The sequence below is a fragment of the Acomys russatus genome, chromosome 29, assembly GCF_903995435.1.
Source record: "Acomys russatus chromosome 29, mAcoRus1.1, whole genome shotgun sequence".
Classification (NCBI taxonomy): Eukaryota; Metazoa; Chordata; class Mammalia; order Rodentia; family Muridae; genus Acomys; species Acomys russatus.
Window position 1 is genome coordinate 16404956 of NC_067165.1, and position 15020 is coordinate 16419975.

Genomic DNA, 15020 nt, shown 5'->3' on the forward strand with positions numbered 1-15020 from the left:
TATTTATTTATTTATTTATTTATTTATTTATTTAGGAGTTGGGGCCTCATTAGCCCAGGCTGGCCTGAAACTTGATATGTAACCATGGATAACCTTGAACTTCTGCTCCTCCTGCCTCTGCCTCCCGTGTGCTGTGACTATAGGCATGCAGCACCAGGAAGCAAACTCATGCAGACTAGGCAAGCACTCTACCAACTGAGCCACATCCAAAGGCCGTCTTAACTGACATACTAAATTGAACGAAGTCAACATTTACAGGAGCCAGTCAGTCTCAGCAGAAGCAAATCCCATTTGCACCTGTATTTTACATGGAAGGAAACTGAGGCATAGGAAGCTAAGTGTCGTGCACAGGGACACGTAAGTGGCAAACTGGAGCTAGGCGGTGGCCTCTCAACAGAAGCGAATACGCAAGTGGGAGGCCCAGGCCCTCATCTCCAACCACAAGGCTCCACAGGCACCTTGGGGAACCAGGGGCTCCTCATCTAAATGTCACCTAAATGCCAAGAGACAGGCTCAGGCTAGGCTTGGGTTCTTTATGACACGGTCCTGCCCAGCCTTGGCTCCAGTGTGCCACTCTCAGATCAGGCCATACTTGGCTGTAGGCTCATCTCTTACAGCTCTGCTTTCTCTTTTACCTCCAAGCTCTATCTCTACAGTTCTCTGGCCTGAGTCCCCTCCCCTAGAGCCACCTCTTTCAGGGATGCTTCTGGGCTAAATGCCTGACCTCAGCGCCACAGCCCCTCGCTTCCTTCTTCTTGTGTTGTACTCAATGTGTTGAACCACAATTACTCTTTGCAACTCTCTGGGGACTATGTTTTATTCATCACCAATTCCCGCCCTTCCCCCCCCACCCCCCCGCCAGTGCACAGAGCAGGATCTGGCACGAGGAAGGTACCACAAATGTAGTTGTGATGCAGCTGAAAGAGCTGCTCCGAAATTGGTGACGGAGGTGCTGGGCACAGCCCCTTCAGGCACCTATGGGCTTCCCAGGTGGATGGTGGAGAGCCAGGAAACTAGTCCCAAAGTTGGCACGGGTCAGAGTGGGAAGGACCCTCAGAGAGCCTCCAGTTTTTCCTGCCCACTTCACAGAAGGGAAAAGGTCCAAAAGAAGGGAAGTAATTTGGCCAAGATCACAGAGGGGTCAGCAGCACAGCTGACACGCCCTCGAAGCTCCTGAGAGTGTCCCTTCTGACACGATGGGCCCAGGCCCTAAAGCTGGCATCCCCAGGAAGGCAAGGGGGCTCATTAGGGCCCCAAGGCAGATCGCATGCGGCAGGCACATGCACCTTATCCTTGGCCCGTCCTGTCCCCTCTCCAGCTCCTAAAGTGAGAGGAGAAAGGGGGAGAGGGGACAGGAGGAGCCCATGAGGGGTACCTCGGTCTCCAGCTGGCGTGGATCCGAAAGAAACTCCGCTTATTACTAAACATCTGGCTGGAAAGTTGAGAACAAGACACAAACAGAAGTTAGTAACAAAGAGACAGGTGGACAGAGTGTGGAGTGCTGCCAAGATGGGACTGGCCTCCTGTGGCTGGCGGGAGAGAAGCATTCCCACTCAAGTCACCCTCCAGTCCCAACCCCAGGGTGCAGAGGTGCTCCGGCTCTGCATACGATCCCTTGGGTGTATGGCGAGCCTGCAGACCTCAGGGCCTCTTGTCCAGAGACTGAGTCTGAAGGATGGAGGAGTCCGGTCTTATGCATTTTGAATGCATGCTCCATGGGATGCAGATACAGGCAGTCAGGGGGACCAAGCTTTTAGAGATTCAGCCCATAATCCTCAAAGGGAAGGCACCAACCCTGGGAATGCCATTCCCGGGAAGTCCTGATCCTTAGAGCCCAATTCCTGAAAACATGCTCAGTGTGGGCCATCTCCAGAGCTCCGTGTGGCCAAACAAGGGTGGGGTGTGGGGCACAGGTGTGTACACATGTGTGTATGTGTACACATGTGTATGTACACACGTGTTGGGGGTATCCTAGGAGGAGTTACACCCCATTTCCTAGGGTCAAGACAGCCAAGATCAAGGACATGGCCACTTGGCTTGAGCCTGGTGACAGACCCAAAAGTCACAGCTCAACACCCACCTGACCTGACCTGCCCCAACACCAGGTTTTTGAGTCATTCCACTGTCAGACACACAGACACAGACACAGACAGACACTTCAGAGCAGACAGGCAACGGTGTTAATAACAGCCGGCTTCCAGCCTTCGTCTGTTCCAAGGCCTCTGAGGACTCAGGGACTCAGAATCATTAAGGGGCAGAGGCTCCAAGCTCCCCTCCATCCCGAGCATCTCCTGGTTCAGGTGAAGGGAGACAAGAGTGAACTAGAAGCTCAGAGCCCATACGTGGCCCCACCCAAGGTTGCCAGAATGCCAAACCTTGTGAATTTATGGCTATCCGTTGTGGTTTGGCAGGCATACTGCTTGCAGGTGGTGATGGAGAAGCCAAGTCAGGTTACACCATAGGCTACTCTTCAAGGGAGCTCCCAGTCTCGCCTGGCCAATCTTCCCTCTCTCTCTCTCTCTCTCTCTTTCTCTTTCTCTCTCTCTCTGACATCCCTTGGTTAGTCAGAGGCCTCCCTGAGAGCAAGGAAAAGACCCTGGCTCCCAGTGATCCTCATCAATCCAGTCCCCAAGCCTCTTCAGCCCGGAGACCCAGAACCCAGGGCCCTGCCTAACCAGCCTAGACACTGTCAATGCTTTGCTAGGAGCAGAGTGCCTGATGCCCCTCTCTAGGACATACAGCAGAGGTGAGCTTCTCTGAGTGTGGAGGGACCTGCCTCTTCCCTGGCTGCTAATGCTGGGCCTAATGATACCCCAGACTCAATGGACAGATCTCCACCTGACGAGTGCAAGGATGATGTGTGTGATGACATAAAAAGGAAATGATGGGCAAAGCGGGGGACAGCAGGAAGGGACTGAACTGACCCTTGACTTCAAAGCTAAACCTTCACAGAAGCGACCACTTTCTCCTAAGACCTGAGGAGGGGCTTCCCTTATCCTAGTGTGCCTGGGGTTCCTCCAGTTAGGAATGTGTAGATGAAGCAAGTGTTGTTCTGCCTTGATTCTTTCTTCAACAGACAAAAGCTCCAGGTCAAATTGGAAGAGAGGGTTGTGGAACGGCAAAGAGTAGCTCAGTATAGAAGGAGAGAGTCCAAGGAGGACACCCCCCGCCCCCCGCCACCCGGCAAAGCCGCAGACAAGAGCTGCAGAGATGAGCGTGTTAGTCACTGGTGGGGTTGCCGCAGGTCCTGCAGCTCTCTTAGTCAGAATCCTCTTTGCAGCAGGCACCTGCTGCCCCGGAGGTGAGCTCTGTGTCAGCCTCCTATCGGCAGCATGCTGGGGGGGGAGGGGACCCCTGCCCTCACACCCCAGAACGGAAAGGTGCCCTCGATTGATTACCTGAGCCGTAAGCACCTGGGGCCAGCGGCCTCCTCCTCTCTCCAGCTTCCCAGGAGGGATGGGGGTGCAGGGATGGAAGAGTGGGGGTGGGGGAGCAGGGACGTGGAAACAGAGAAAGAAAGAGGACAATGGTATGAACGGTGGAGGTGACAGGAAAGAATGGTGTGGACAGCTCTTCCTCTCACACCCTGGGAGACCCAGAGAACAGAAAAATAAGTCCAGTGTGGCCTCTCTAGAGAGGGCCCTCAGTCTGTACCTGTCTGGCCATCTGACGACAACTATTAGGCCTCACAACAATGCCAGAGAATCTCCCAAACAGGTCCATACACCCCTGTGGTGGCTGGAGGAGGTCTGAGAGAGGGTGAGACAGAAAAATGGAAAAGGAAGAGGAGGAGCAAGAGGAGGTGGTGGCCACACGGGGCCCCTACCTTTCCCCAGGGCAGAAGGAGGCGCTGCCCGGCCGGTGGCAGGTGGCAACGGGCGGGTAGCGAGAGGGCGCTCCATCAGGTACTGGCGCCCGCCTCACCTCCAGGGGCCGTAGGCCCCCATTGCGGGCCCGTTGTACGTGCTCAAACAAGAGGGCCAGCTCTCTGCAGGAGAGGGCGCCATCAGCTCCAGGCAGGGCTTTGGCCATACCACCCACCTCACCCAGTGGGCCCAGAGCCGCGGAACTGAGATCCTGCCAAGTCTTGAGCTATCCTCCTAGGGGCGGGGGGGGGGGGGGGGGTGGGGGGTGGGTGCTCACAAGTACCTCAGGCCAGAACAGGCAGGGTGCAGAGGCTAGCTTGGTCCCCCTCTGCAGAAGTTTCTGGGAAGCCGGAAAGACTTTGGGTATGGTTATGCAGGTTGGGCATAACTCCAGAGCACCCACATAAACAAGGAGCTCGATTCTGGCCAACTCTGCTCCTCATCACGGAGCTGTGCCTCCCAAGCGGCCATCAGCAGCCCTGAGGTCCTTTGTCTCCCAATCTGACTTGGCTTTTCAGAGGACACTGGAGCTGAAGACTGAGATTTGATAGGGTGGCCAGCCCAGCTTTCCCTGCTCTGTGGAGTTCCTCTGACCATGGGGTCCCTGGAGATGGGTCAGGCTGGCTGTCCACTTACCCTGCAGGCCATTTCCTACACCATACCAGGAAGTACCCAGCCCTCACCCCTCACCTGCCTTTCCAATGGAGCCCAAATCTCCAGACCAGGGTCCATTCCTCTTACCAGGAAACCCAGGCCACCATCCAGGGTTCCCCACTTCCATGCCACCTCTTTCTTTTTTTCTTTCTTTCTTTTTTGTTTGGTTGGTTTTTGAAACCAAGTTTCTCTGTATAACAGCCCTGGCTGTCCTGGAACTCTTTTTGTAGACCAGGCAGGCTGGCCTCGAACTCACAGAGATCCACCTGCCTCTGCCTCCAGAGTGCTGGGATTAAAGGCGTGCGCCACCACACGCAGCCCATGCCAATTTCTAAGCATCCAGTCCCTGCTCCCTCTCTTGCCTGGCCTTAATCCCTTAGAACTGCCCTCCTCCAAAAAGGGGCTACTTCAAATCCAGCCTCCAGCCCTGCCTGTGAGGTAAGAGCTTGCCTCTGCCAGGTGTGGAGATGGAGAGAGGGAGGAGTGATGTGGGGAGCCCCCTCTCCAGCCCCTACCTCCTGCTCCTCCCGTGGGAGGTCTGTAGGACAGGGAGGGAGCAAGAGGGGGCCAGGTGCGGGTGTGGGCAAGTGAGATCACGCAACAGCTGCCCGGTGATAACTAATGAGGCAAAGTCGGTGGAGAGAAGCGCTGAGCACAGCAGCCCGGACTAGCACGCACTCCATGCCATCCTGCCCGTGGGACTGAGCCAACGGAGCCGGCTCTGCAGTCTTCATTCCTGCCCCAGGGCCTGGCCTGGCACCTGGCTCCACGCACCTTGGAGATGCTATTAATAACCTCCAGCTCGGAGCCGCCCCCATTCAGCCTCAGCCCAGGCTGGGCCAGTGGCACAGACCACAGAGGTTGCTGCCCACGAGAGTAACAGGGGTCACACACTCACACACAGGGGCACACATGTGTCTGCCATAGCACCCTCTCTAACCAGCTGCAATACATTGGGTGGTACAAGCTAATGTGCCCCCGACTCTGGACTGAGGGGAGATAAGCTGGCTGTCGCTTCCCTGGGCGACATCACCTCTCGGTGAACATGTAGACCGCCCACACTCCATGAGTGGGGCTCAGCTTTAGGGGTAAAGCTTACCCAATACCCTGGGATGTATTGGGAAAAAGACCAGGCAGGCCCCAAGTTATGCAGGACCTGAAGACCCGGCCTCAAATGCTCCGCTGGGAGCTATCTCTTCCCTCAAGCCAAAGGCATCTTTCTCCAGGGTCATTAGTGCCAGCCCCACTCCCACCCCAGCAGCGCCTACCTGAAAGATGGGAGAACACTGTCATAGTAGTACCAAGTGGCTGTCAAGTAGGCCCGGCTTGTGTCAGTCGAGTACAGGCGCCATGCAGCCTGGAGGCACGGGGAGAATGGGGTGTCATGGAAGTCCTCAGCCACCCACCAGCCCTCTGCCCCTGAGGGAACCCAATCCCCAGGCCAGCTGAGAGTGATGCCAGGACCAGAGGCCAAGTCTAATTCCACAGCCAGCAGCCGGGCCAGGCAAGAAACCAAGACCTAGAGAGAAATGACTTCCTCAAGGTGACCCAGTGAGTCGGCACCAGAGGCAGGGTAGAGCTCTGGGTAAGAGCTGGTGTCTGTGGACAGGTAGGCACGGGCTTCTGATCCACCCCGCCACCCCCCCACGCAGAGCAGACCGCTCTAACGCTGTTGGTCTAACAGACTGTTGCGAGGGTGAATTGGACAGATGTCTGTCCAAAGCCAAGCTCAGTGCCTGGCACACTTAGGGGCCAGGTTCCTTTAAGTCCTCCTGCTAGTTCCCTTAGCTTAGCACACATTCACAGTGTCTGGTTAGTGTCTGTCCTCATAAGCTGCATCCTGGGCACCACTGCATCCTCGGTGCCAAGTACAGTATCTGGCACATGCAGCTGGTTCTGCAAGCGTGCAGGGAGGGAATGCTGGCTGCGCAGATGGCTTTACAAACAGCAACTCCGCTGTATTTTCATCGGCTGCCTACTGCTACCCTGGGACTAAGTAGGGCCTGAGGGAAAGCGGGAAAGATTATTGGCCACCAACTCTTCGGCAGCCATGGGCGCTGCAGCAGAAGCAACTACTGTCCCTCTCCCCCCAGGTAAAGAGTCTGAGGACTGTAACTTATAAACGGGGGTGGGGGGGTGGAGGGGGGTGCCGGGAGATATGAGAACCATTAGGACAAAGCAGAACTGGGCCAGCCTTGGATGTCCCCCTCCTTTGAGTGGCTCTTGTCCTTAAGGGGTTGCCATGAGTGACCTCACCAGCCTGGCGCCTTCCTAAGACAGAAATATTTTTACTTCCTGCTTGCCTGGGTCCCTGGCATGGGCTGGGGAGCAGCTGCCAGAGCTCTCATTAATTACGGGTACCACAATACCAGCTGTCTCTCTGCATGGACAGTGCCAGCTACCTGCCCCTATAATACCCCTTGGGAAGCCAGCTCCCAGAGGACAGTGGCCATTGTACCCCAAGGGATGCTAAGAAGAAAAGGCTGGAGTGGTGGTTGGAGATAGCAGGGAAGGAGAAGGGATTCTTCCCTGGGAAGGAGAGATAAGGAAGGGGCTGAGTCAGGCTTGGGTTTGGGGGTCAGACACAGTGGTGTGCTGGGGAGCCGTCAGAGGTGTGCTGTGTCAGGGTTCCTCAACTATTTCCTGCAGGGAGTTCTCTTGAATGGCCATGGTGACAGGCTCGCAGATCAGAACCCACTTAGATCATCCACCACAGTGGCCGAAACTGAGATCATGTGGCTTCCTACACCTGCTGCCATCTCTGGCCACACCCCCTCTATTTCCTTGGTTGGCTTCCTTCTCACCACCTGCCCCGTTAAATGCTGGCGATTCTAAAAGTCCATCTCTGGACCGTCTTCTTGTATGACTTCCTGAGGACACAGTGAATGTCGCAAGGTGCTGGGAGTAGAGCAGCTGACAGACAGCTACCCAGTTTCTGGATGGCAGAGTTAAGCCTCCACCAGGAGATGGAGGTCTCCTCTCCAGGCTCTCCCCACCCCACAGTATAGCCAGAGTTGGCAACAGGGTGGCTCTAGGTAGTTCGAAACCAGGTATCTGCTTCCGCGGGTGGGAGTGGGGGAGAGTATTACTGATATTGCAGTCAACATCCCAGCTCTGTCTGTAATGTGGCATGTGCCCCCCCCCAAAAAGTCACATCCATCTCTGGGCTTTGAAGTAGAATTGTAGTTTTGAAGTTGGGACCCATACATAGGTCAGCACACAGGGCTGACATAGCACAGGGCCTCCCCCCACCCACCCCCGCCGCTCGCTCCCTCCCCACCCCCATTCCTTCACATCCCCCCAGCATCATGTACCTGGATGAGGTTGGCTGCTGGCATCCTCCGCTTCTCAAAGTGCTTCTGCCTGTGCTGCTCCTGAACCTTCAGGGCAAAGCCGGAGCCCAGAATGCCCTATGGGGATGCAGGCAGTGTGGGATGCCGGTGGTATGGGACAGAGGACAAGAGGAAGCAACTAGGATGTTCCCATAACCTGCCATCTGGGGCATCCCAGGCTGCCCAAGGTAAATTTAGGCCTAGGCTGGTCAGGTCTTGGTCCCCAGCCTCCCTCACCAACCAGCATTGAACTCACAGCAGGCAGGGCAAAGAAGGAGATGCCCAGTAAGGCGAAGCCGGCAGCCAGAACCCTGCCCAGCCATGTATGTGGCGTCTTGTCACCATAGCCAATGGTCGTCAGTGTAATCTGGAGATACAAACAGGTTCCCCCATAGGACTGGGCTTAAGGGGCCTGCCACAAGGACTCGGGAGGCGCAGCAAGTGCAAATGGGAGGCTTTCCCCCACAGACTCCTACAGCGGCCCTTAGGGATTGATTTCCAAGGCTTCTCAGAGAGAGAGAGAGAGAGAGAGAGAGAGAGAGAGAGAGAGAGAGAGAGAGAGTGTGGAGGGGTGCAGATGGGTCCTGTTCTCATGCTAGTCAAGGACAAGCAGCACAGGTCACAAGGGCTGAGCAAAGGGCTGGATATGGGGGGCACAGGCAGGTCCAACCAAGTAGGTAGGGGTTAGCAGGGGTTCTGCTCACAGGAGCCCCAACCTTAGTGTGAAGAGACCAAGATGAGCCAACCCTGAGTGGGGCGCCATAGGGGACAGAACCCGGGAGGCTCCCAAAGGAAAGGGCAGCCCTGCACAGACCCTCACGCACCGTCCCCCACCAGAGCGAGTCGGCGTAGGAGGAGAAGTCGGAGTTGGCATCCTTCTCAGCCAGGTAGACGAGGAAAGAGGCGAAGATGAGCACGAGGAACCCGATGTACCAGGCAGTGATCAGCTCCTGAGGGAAGGAGGAGGGGCCGCCTACCTGTCAGGGTTAAGGCTACAGACACTCCTCCAGTCGGCTCCTTCTTCAAAGAAGCAGCCCCTGGGGCTGGAGAGATGGCTTAGAGGTTAAGAACACTGTCTGCTTTTCCCGAGGTCCTGAATTCAACTCCCAGCAACCACATGGTGGCTCACAACCATCTATGATGTGATCTGATGCCCTCTTCTGGCCTGCATGTGTACATGCAGGCAGAGCGCTGTGTACATAATAAATAAATAGATCTTAAAAAAAAAAAAAAAAGGCAGGCCCTGTCTACTTTTGGGAGCTGTCCTCGCCAAACCTATAGGGGTTTCCAATGTGACCTTTAAGTCCCGCCTCTCAGGTCCTGCCTGAGCCCTGCCCCTTCCGGCTCCAGCAACTTCGACCCCTGCCGTAAGCCCCTCCTCCTGTCCCTCGCTATTAGGTCTCACCTTGCTGGGCTCCAGCTCTGTTCCTCAAACAAGCCACGCCCCTACCACGTCCCAATTGTACTTTCCCCAGGGTAGGTCCCGCCCCAGCCCCGCCTCTTGCTAGCACCTAGGGTTGTCTCTAGAAGCTTGGAGTCCACCTTTCTCCAGCCTCACCTTACTGTGTGCGTAGACCACCGAGCCCAGCAGCTTCCAGGTGCCGCCGCGGCGGTCCATACGCACCATACGCAGGATCTGCAGGAAGCGCATACTGCGCAACGCGGACGTAGCAAAGATGTTGCCCTGTGTGCCCGCGGCGATCACCGCCACCGAGGCCACAAACACGATGAAGTCTGCAGGGCAGAGATGTCGAAGTCACCAGCCCACCCCATATCAAGACCTGCGGTCTGGGACTCCTGGGACCGTAATGGGGCCGGAGGGAGGATACATATTGGAGGGGCCACTAAATTCATAAGAGGCCAGGGTCGGAGTCAAGGATGGGATCAAATGGGATTAAAATGAGGCTTGGGGTCGGGTAGAGTAGGGAAAACTTATACCGATGACACAGAAGGGTTTCCTGGCGAAGCGGAAGCGGCCCTGCCATCCTCTGTAGCGGCAACAGCAGCCCGCCGACCAGACGCGGATTATGTACTCTAAGCCAAAAACCACGATCATCACGAATTCCTGTGAGGGACCAGGACCCAAATCAGAGCCCAGGCCTGGGTTAGGAACACTAGTACCTGGTTAGGTCCCTCTTATTCCTGAGATTTGAGAGGATCCCAGAAGGGAGGTGACCCTCTTTTCGTCCTCCGGAGAGAACAGAAGCCCACGTTTGCGCCCAAACATGAGTGTCTAGCTCCATAAGATGCCTGGATTTTTTGTTGCTGTTGTTTTGTTTTTTCTTCTCCCTGCCCCCAGCCTTCCTGCCACTCTTAGGCCTGGTTGAGGGACATCAAGTGGCTCGGGGTGAGGTTTGTTTCTGTTTTAGCACAGACCGGAGCCTACTCATGTGCTGCTCTCCCTTGGAGGGCAATCTAAAGGGACATGGGGAGACTCACCAAGATGAGGAGACACTCGTTGGCAAGTTCCTGGTGCTCCTGGATAGTGGACAGCACGGACAGCACCAGGCAGCTGAAGACTAGCAAAAATCTGCAATTGGAGCATTGACAGGGAAGGGTTAGCCGGCTGGGGGAGCAGCATGGCTGAGGGTCCCCTGGCACGGGCTGCAGATTCAGGAGAGACGGACAACGCTGCTTGGGTAGGAGTCTTTGGAAAACAGAAACCAAAAGAGCGTTCCCTAGAGTCCTGGATGGGCAAGCTGCGGGCTGCCAAGCTGACCCCTCTGAAGCCCTCTCCAGAGGACTTTGGTGTGGCTGAGGCTCAGGGAAGAGGCCTCCCAGTTTGTGTGGGCTGGCAAGAGAACACAGCGCCTCAGTGTTCCCCCAGGCTCAGCCACCCACTACTAGCCTTGGCCCAGGGCTCCATTTTTTAAGGTTCCAGAGGTCAGTGGGGCTCAGAAGCCGTGGCCTCAGCTGAAGAGCAGGGACAGCTGCTCTGCCTCTGTGTTTTTATGGGGTTCGTAGTGAGTCAGCTATGGAAGAAAGGGGCCGGGGAGAACGCTTGGCTATGAGAGTGCATACTGTGCAAGCTTAAGGCCCCATGTCTGAATCCCAAATACCCATGTAAAAAGCCTGGGACCGGCCATATGTGTCTGTAACCCTAGTGTTGGGATCAGACACAGGCAGAGGGCAGAAACTCGCGGGTCAATCCGTTGAGTTGTAGCAGTGGGCTCCGGGATCATGAAAGGACCCCATCTCAAGGCAGTAAGACAGAGAGTAATGTCACAGAGTACACACTGCCCTTTTCTGGCCTCAAGGAGGACAGGTACTCTCACCTTCGACCATACACCCCCACCACCACCACCACCACCATAAAGAAAAAGGAAAGGGGCAGGGTACATAGGGAAGCAGCAGTGTGGGGTGGGGAGAAGAAAAGGGAAATCAGGCAGCGCAGAGCTGGAGGCTAAGGCCTGGGACTACCCTGTGGGCAGTGGGAAGTTACCAAGCAGTCCTTTTAGAAATCAACTCCAGAACCTAAGTTATCCAACACGTCCCTGGTCGGCAATGACCCACAGGAGGAAAGGGGCCCCCCCCCCAAGGTTACTGAGTATTTCCAGGGCCAACCTGAGATTGGAGCCAGGAGTCCCAGATCCCTAGGAGAGGGGAGGTGGGGAGAGGCCATAAACAAATGCACTGAGTGGTGTACACACATAGAAGGGCTGCAGGTATAGCGAGGGGGAGTGTGGAGCTCTTTTGAAACAAGGTGTGTTAACCTGCCCTAGAAAATGCCAGAAGGACTGAGGTTCTTCCCTGGAAGTGTATCTATCGCTGCGAACTGACCCGCCAGCCTCCCCCATGTGTTCTTGGGCTCCTTATTGCTGCCTCGGTGGCATCTGAGGCCCTATCCGTCATGTGTGGACTCTACCTGTTCTCTGGAACCTCTGAGTCCTACTCATGGCTCTCTCTTCAAGCTGCCTTTACTCTATGTGCCCCAGGGGTTGCTCTTTCTTTTGTTATTTTTTGAGGCAAGGTCTTGCTATGTAGCCCAGGCTGGCTTTGAACTCTACCCTCTGGTCTCTGCCTCCTGAATTCTAGGATTACAAGTATGCAACACATGCCCAGCCCAAGTCTCTTTCTACTTAATCTTTCTTTCTGTTCAAGCATGCATGCACACTGCGTGTGTGTGTGTGTGTGTGTGTGTGTGTGTGTGTGTGTGTGTACACCTAGGAAAATCACTGACCTCTCCTAGCCAGCCTCCTTCTCCAAAATATGGGCTGAAGGACAGCTGAGAGTGGGGGTTGGCTGTGCCCTGGCCCATTTACATCTCCTTGGAGGTCAGGCTCTGAGGCTGCGTGGCAGGAAATGCCTCTGGATCAAGGAGGTAAAAACAGCTGTCTGTAAAAGACTTCAGATGAATGAGTGAAGTGGAGGCCTCTGCGGCCAGTTCCAGGCCAGAGCTGAGTCAGCAGAGACAAAAGGCAGGCAGAGAGGGAATCATATCCCCCAGTCCTCCCCAGGACCAGCAGCAGCCAGGCTACCGGGAGTGGGAGCTGCAGTCCACACAGGGTTGGTATGGCAGGGCTGCGGTGGGAGTATCACTGGCCTTTGCTCTACCTGAGTCCTCCATGGCCTTTCTCAGCTGCCCAAGACCTCCTCACATAGCCGCGGGTAGACATAGCTCTCTGATGAGCACTTTCAGAATTCTTTCCCCTATTTTTTTTTTTTTTTTTTTTTTTCTTGCCACTTGAATAGTCACACAGGTATCAACTATCCACAATAGAGTTAAGTGGGGAAAAAAAAAGCTGTTTACAAAAACCCAAGAGGTCATGTGATCCTGATGGTTAAGAAGAGATGCTTTTTACACATGCCAGCCAGGCTTATCTCTAGTCAGGTAAAAATGAAGTGATTTGGCCTTTGCTTTTTTTGATTATCTGTGCTTAAGATTTTTTTATACATATATACACACACACTCATACACATATATACTATAATGAACTGCTTAGATAATAACAAACTAATGTACCTTCATTTGTTCATTTTTTAGTGCTGGAGATCAAACTCAGGGTTTTCTAGGCAAGGGCTCAGTTACTCAGCTCCATTCTCAGACCCTATGTCTTGTGGTGTTTGATGAGAACACCACATATTTGAAGGCTTGCTTCCCCGTTGGTGGACTGTTGGGAAGGATGAGGAAGTGTGACCCTGCTGGAGAAAGCGTGTCTCAGGAGGTTGCCTTTGACTTCCAAAAGCCCAGGACACTCCCAGTCTCTCAGCCTCTCTTGGTTTCTCTCTGTCTCTCTCTCCTCTCCTCTCCTTTCTTCTTCTTCTTCTTCTTCTTCTTCTTCTTCTTCTTCTTCTTCTTCTTCTTCTTCTTCTCTCTCTCTCTTCTCTTCTCTTCTTCTCTCTTCTTCTTCTCTTCTCTCTCTCTCTCTCTCTCTCTCTCTCTCTCTCTCTCTCTCTCTCTCATTCTCTCTCTGTGTCTGTCTGTCTGTCTGTTTCTCTGCCTACTGCCTGTGGACCAGGGTTTAGTGCTCGGTCAGTTCTCCAGCACCATGCCTGCCTACCTGCCCATGTGCCACCATGCCCTTCTCCACAATGAAAATGGACTAACCTTTGAAACGTAAGCAAGACCCCAGTTACACGCTTTCTTTTTATCACAGTTGCCTTGATCATGGTGCCTCTTCACAGCTGTAGAACAGTGGCTAAAACAAGTCTCTAACTATTTCCCCCTGAGACAGGGTTTCTCCGTATAGCCTTGGCTGTCCTAGACTCGCTTTGTAGATCAGGCTGGCCTCGAACTCACAGCAATCTTCCTGCCTCTGCCTCCCCAGTGCTGGGATTAAAGGCGTGTGCCACACACCCGGCTTAAGTCTCTAACACCTTTAAAGATTTATTTTATTTGTAATCATATGTGTGCAGGGTGAGGGCATATGGGCACATGAGTGCAGATGCCCAAGGAAGCCAGAAGAGGGTGCTAGGTCCCTCAAGCATGACTTATAGGTAGTTGTGAGTTGCCTGATGTGGGTGATGGAAGTTGAATTTGGGTTCTCTTCTACAGTAGCATGTGTATAAGTGCCTTGCCTGCATGTGTGTGTGTGCACCATGTGCATGCAGTAGCCGAGAAGAACGGAAGAGGATGTTGGATCCTCCAGAGCTGAAGTTGCAGTCATTAGTCATGTTGGAATGGGATGTGGTCCTCTCAAAGAGCAGAGCTCTTCACCACTGAGCCGTCTCTCCAGCCCCTCCTCCCCGCCCATCTCATTTTTGAGATGTGGGTCTTGACTATGTTAACAGGCCAAGTGTCAAATTACTAAGCTAAAGAGATCCTTCCATCTCACCTCTCCAGTGGATGGGACTACAGGCATGCAACACTGTGCCCAGCTTGTTTATTTTGTGTATGTGTGTGTGTGTATGTGTGTGTGTGTATGTGTGTGTGTGTGTGTGTGTGTGTGTGTGTGTGTGTGTGTGTGTGTACCACAGCAGGTATTTGGTCAGAGGATAATTTGAGTTTTTTCTACTCCTTTCACTCTTTGGGTCCTGGGGGCCAAACTCAGTTTGTCAGGCTTGGCAGCAAGTACCCTTACCCAGAGAGCCATCCCACGGGCTCCCAGTGTCACCAGTTATCCATAGTTATTTATGTATCTGTGTACTTGTTTGTTTGTTTGTTTGTTTAACAGAGTTTTCTTACATTGCTTGGGCTCAACCCTGTGAGCCTTCTGACTTTGGGCTAGCAGGTGTGAGCTACTGCGCCCAGCACCACTAACATCTTTCTAAATGCGTTTTTTTAAAAAACTACAATCAAGAAAAACATATATCCCTTTCAGTCCTGCCCCCGGCCCTTACTATATTCACCTCTGTACCTAGCAGGTGTGAGTCCGTGGCAGGCTTTCCTGCGAGCCCAGCTCATATGTCCACCTACCAATCCAAAGTTTCTTCTTAGATATCCAGTGGCTCCTGGAACCAAACATGCCCTAAACTAGAATCTCAACGTGCCGTAATGTCTCCTTTTCCTCCAGCCTAGTAACTCAGGGATGGTACCTGGGTACTAAGGCCAACTATCAGAGCTTTGCACTTCCCACTTCCTGCTCTGTAGCAAGTTTGCCTGGCTCCACCTTCAGCTTTTATCAGACCAGCTCCCTCAGCCTGACCGAGCCACTGCCCTCCAGCCCACACAGAGCTCCCAGCCTCCACTCTCATCTTCACAGGTCAACCACCTCTTCACGGCACAATT

The 15020-nt window shown here is 54.1% G+C and overlaps 1 protein-coding gene across 1 annotated transcript in view; it reads right to left on the reverse strand.

Annotated features, from left to right (window-relative positions):
• Positions 1-15020, reverse strand: part of Kcnq4 (potassium voltage-gated channel subfamily Q member 4) — a 51791-nt gene that overhangs the window by 11200 nt on the left and 25571 nt on the right. Inside the window, exons 2-9 of the mRNA XM_051171659.1 lie at positions 10292-10382; positions 9791-9917; positions 9411-9586; positions 8677-8802; positions 8109-8219; positions 7835-7930; positions 5789-5877; positions 3827-3988 (exon numbers count right to left, since the gene is read on the reverse strand). Of these exons, the coding sequence (XP_051027616.1) occupies positions 3827-3988; positions 5789-5877; positions 7835-7930; positions 8109-8219; positions 8677-8802; positions 9411-9586; positions 9791-9917; positions 10292-10382 (978 nt within the window). The remainder of the gene's footprint in view (positions 1-3826; positions 3989-5788; positions 5878-7834; positions 7931-8108; positions 8220-8676; positions 8803-9410; positions 9587-9790; positions 9918-10291; positions 10383-15020) is intronic.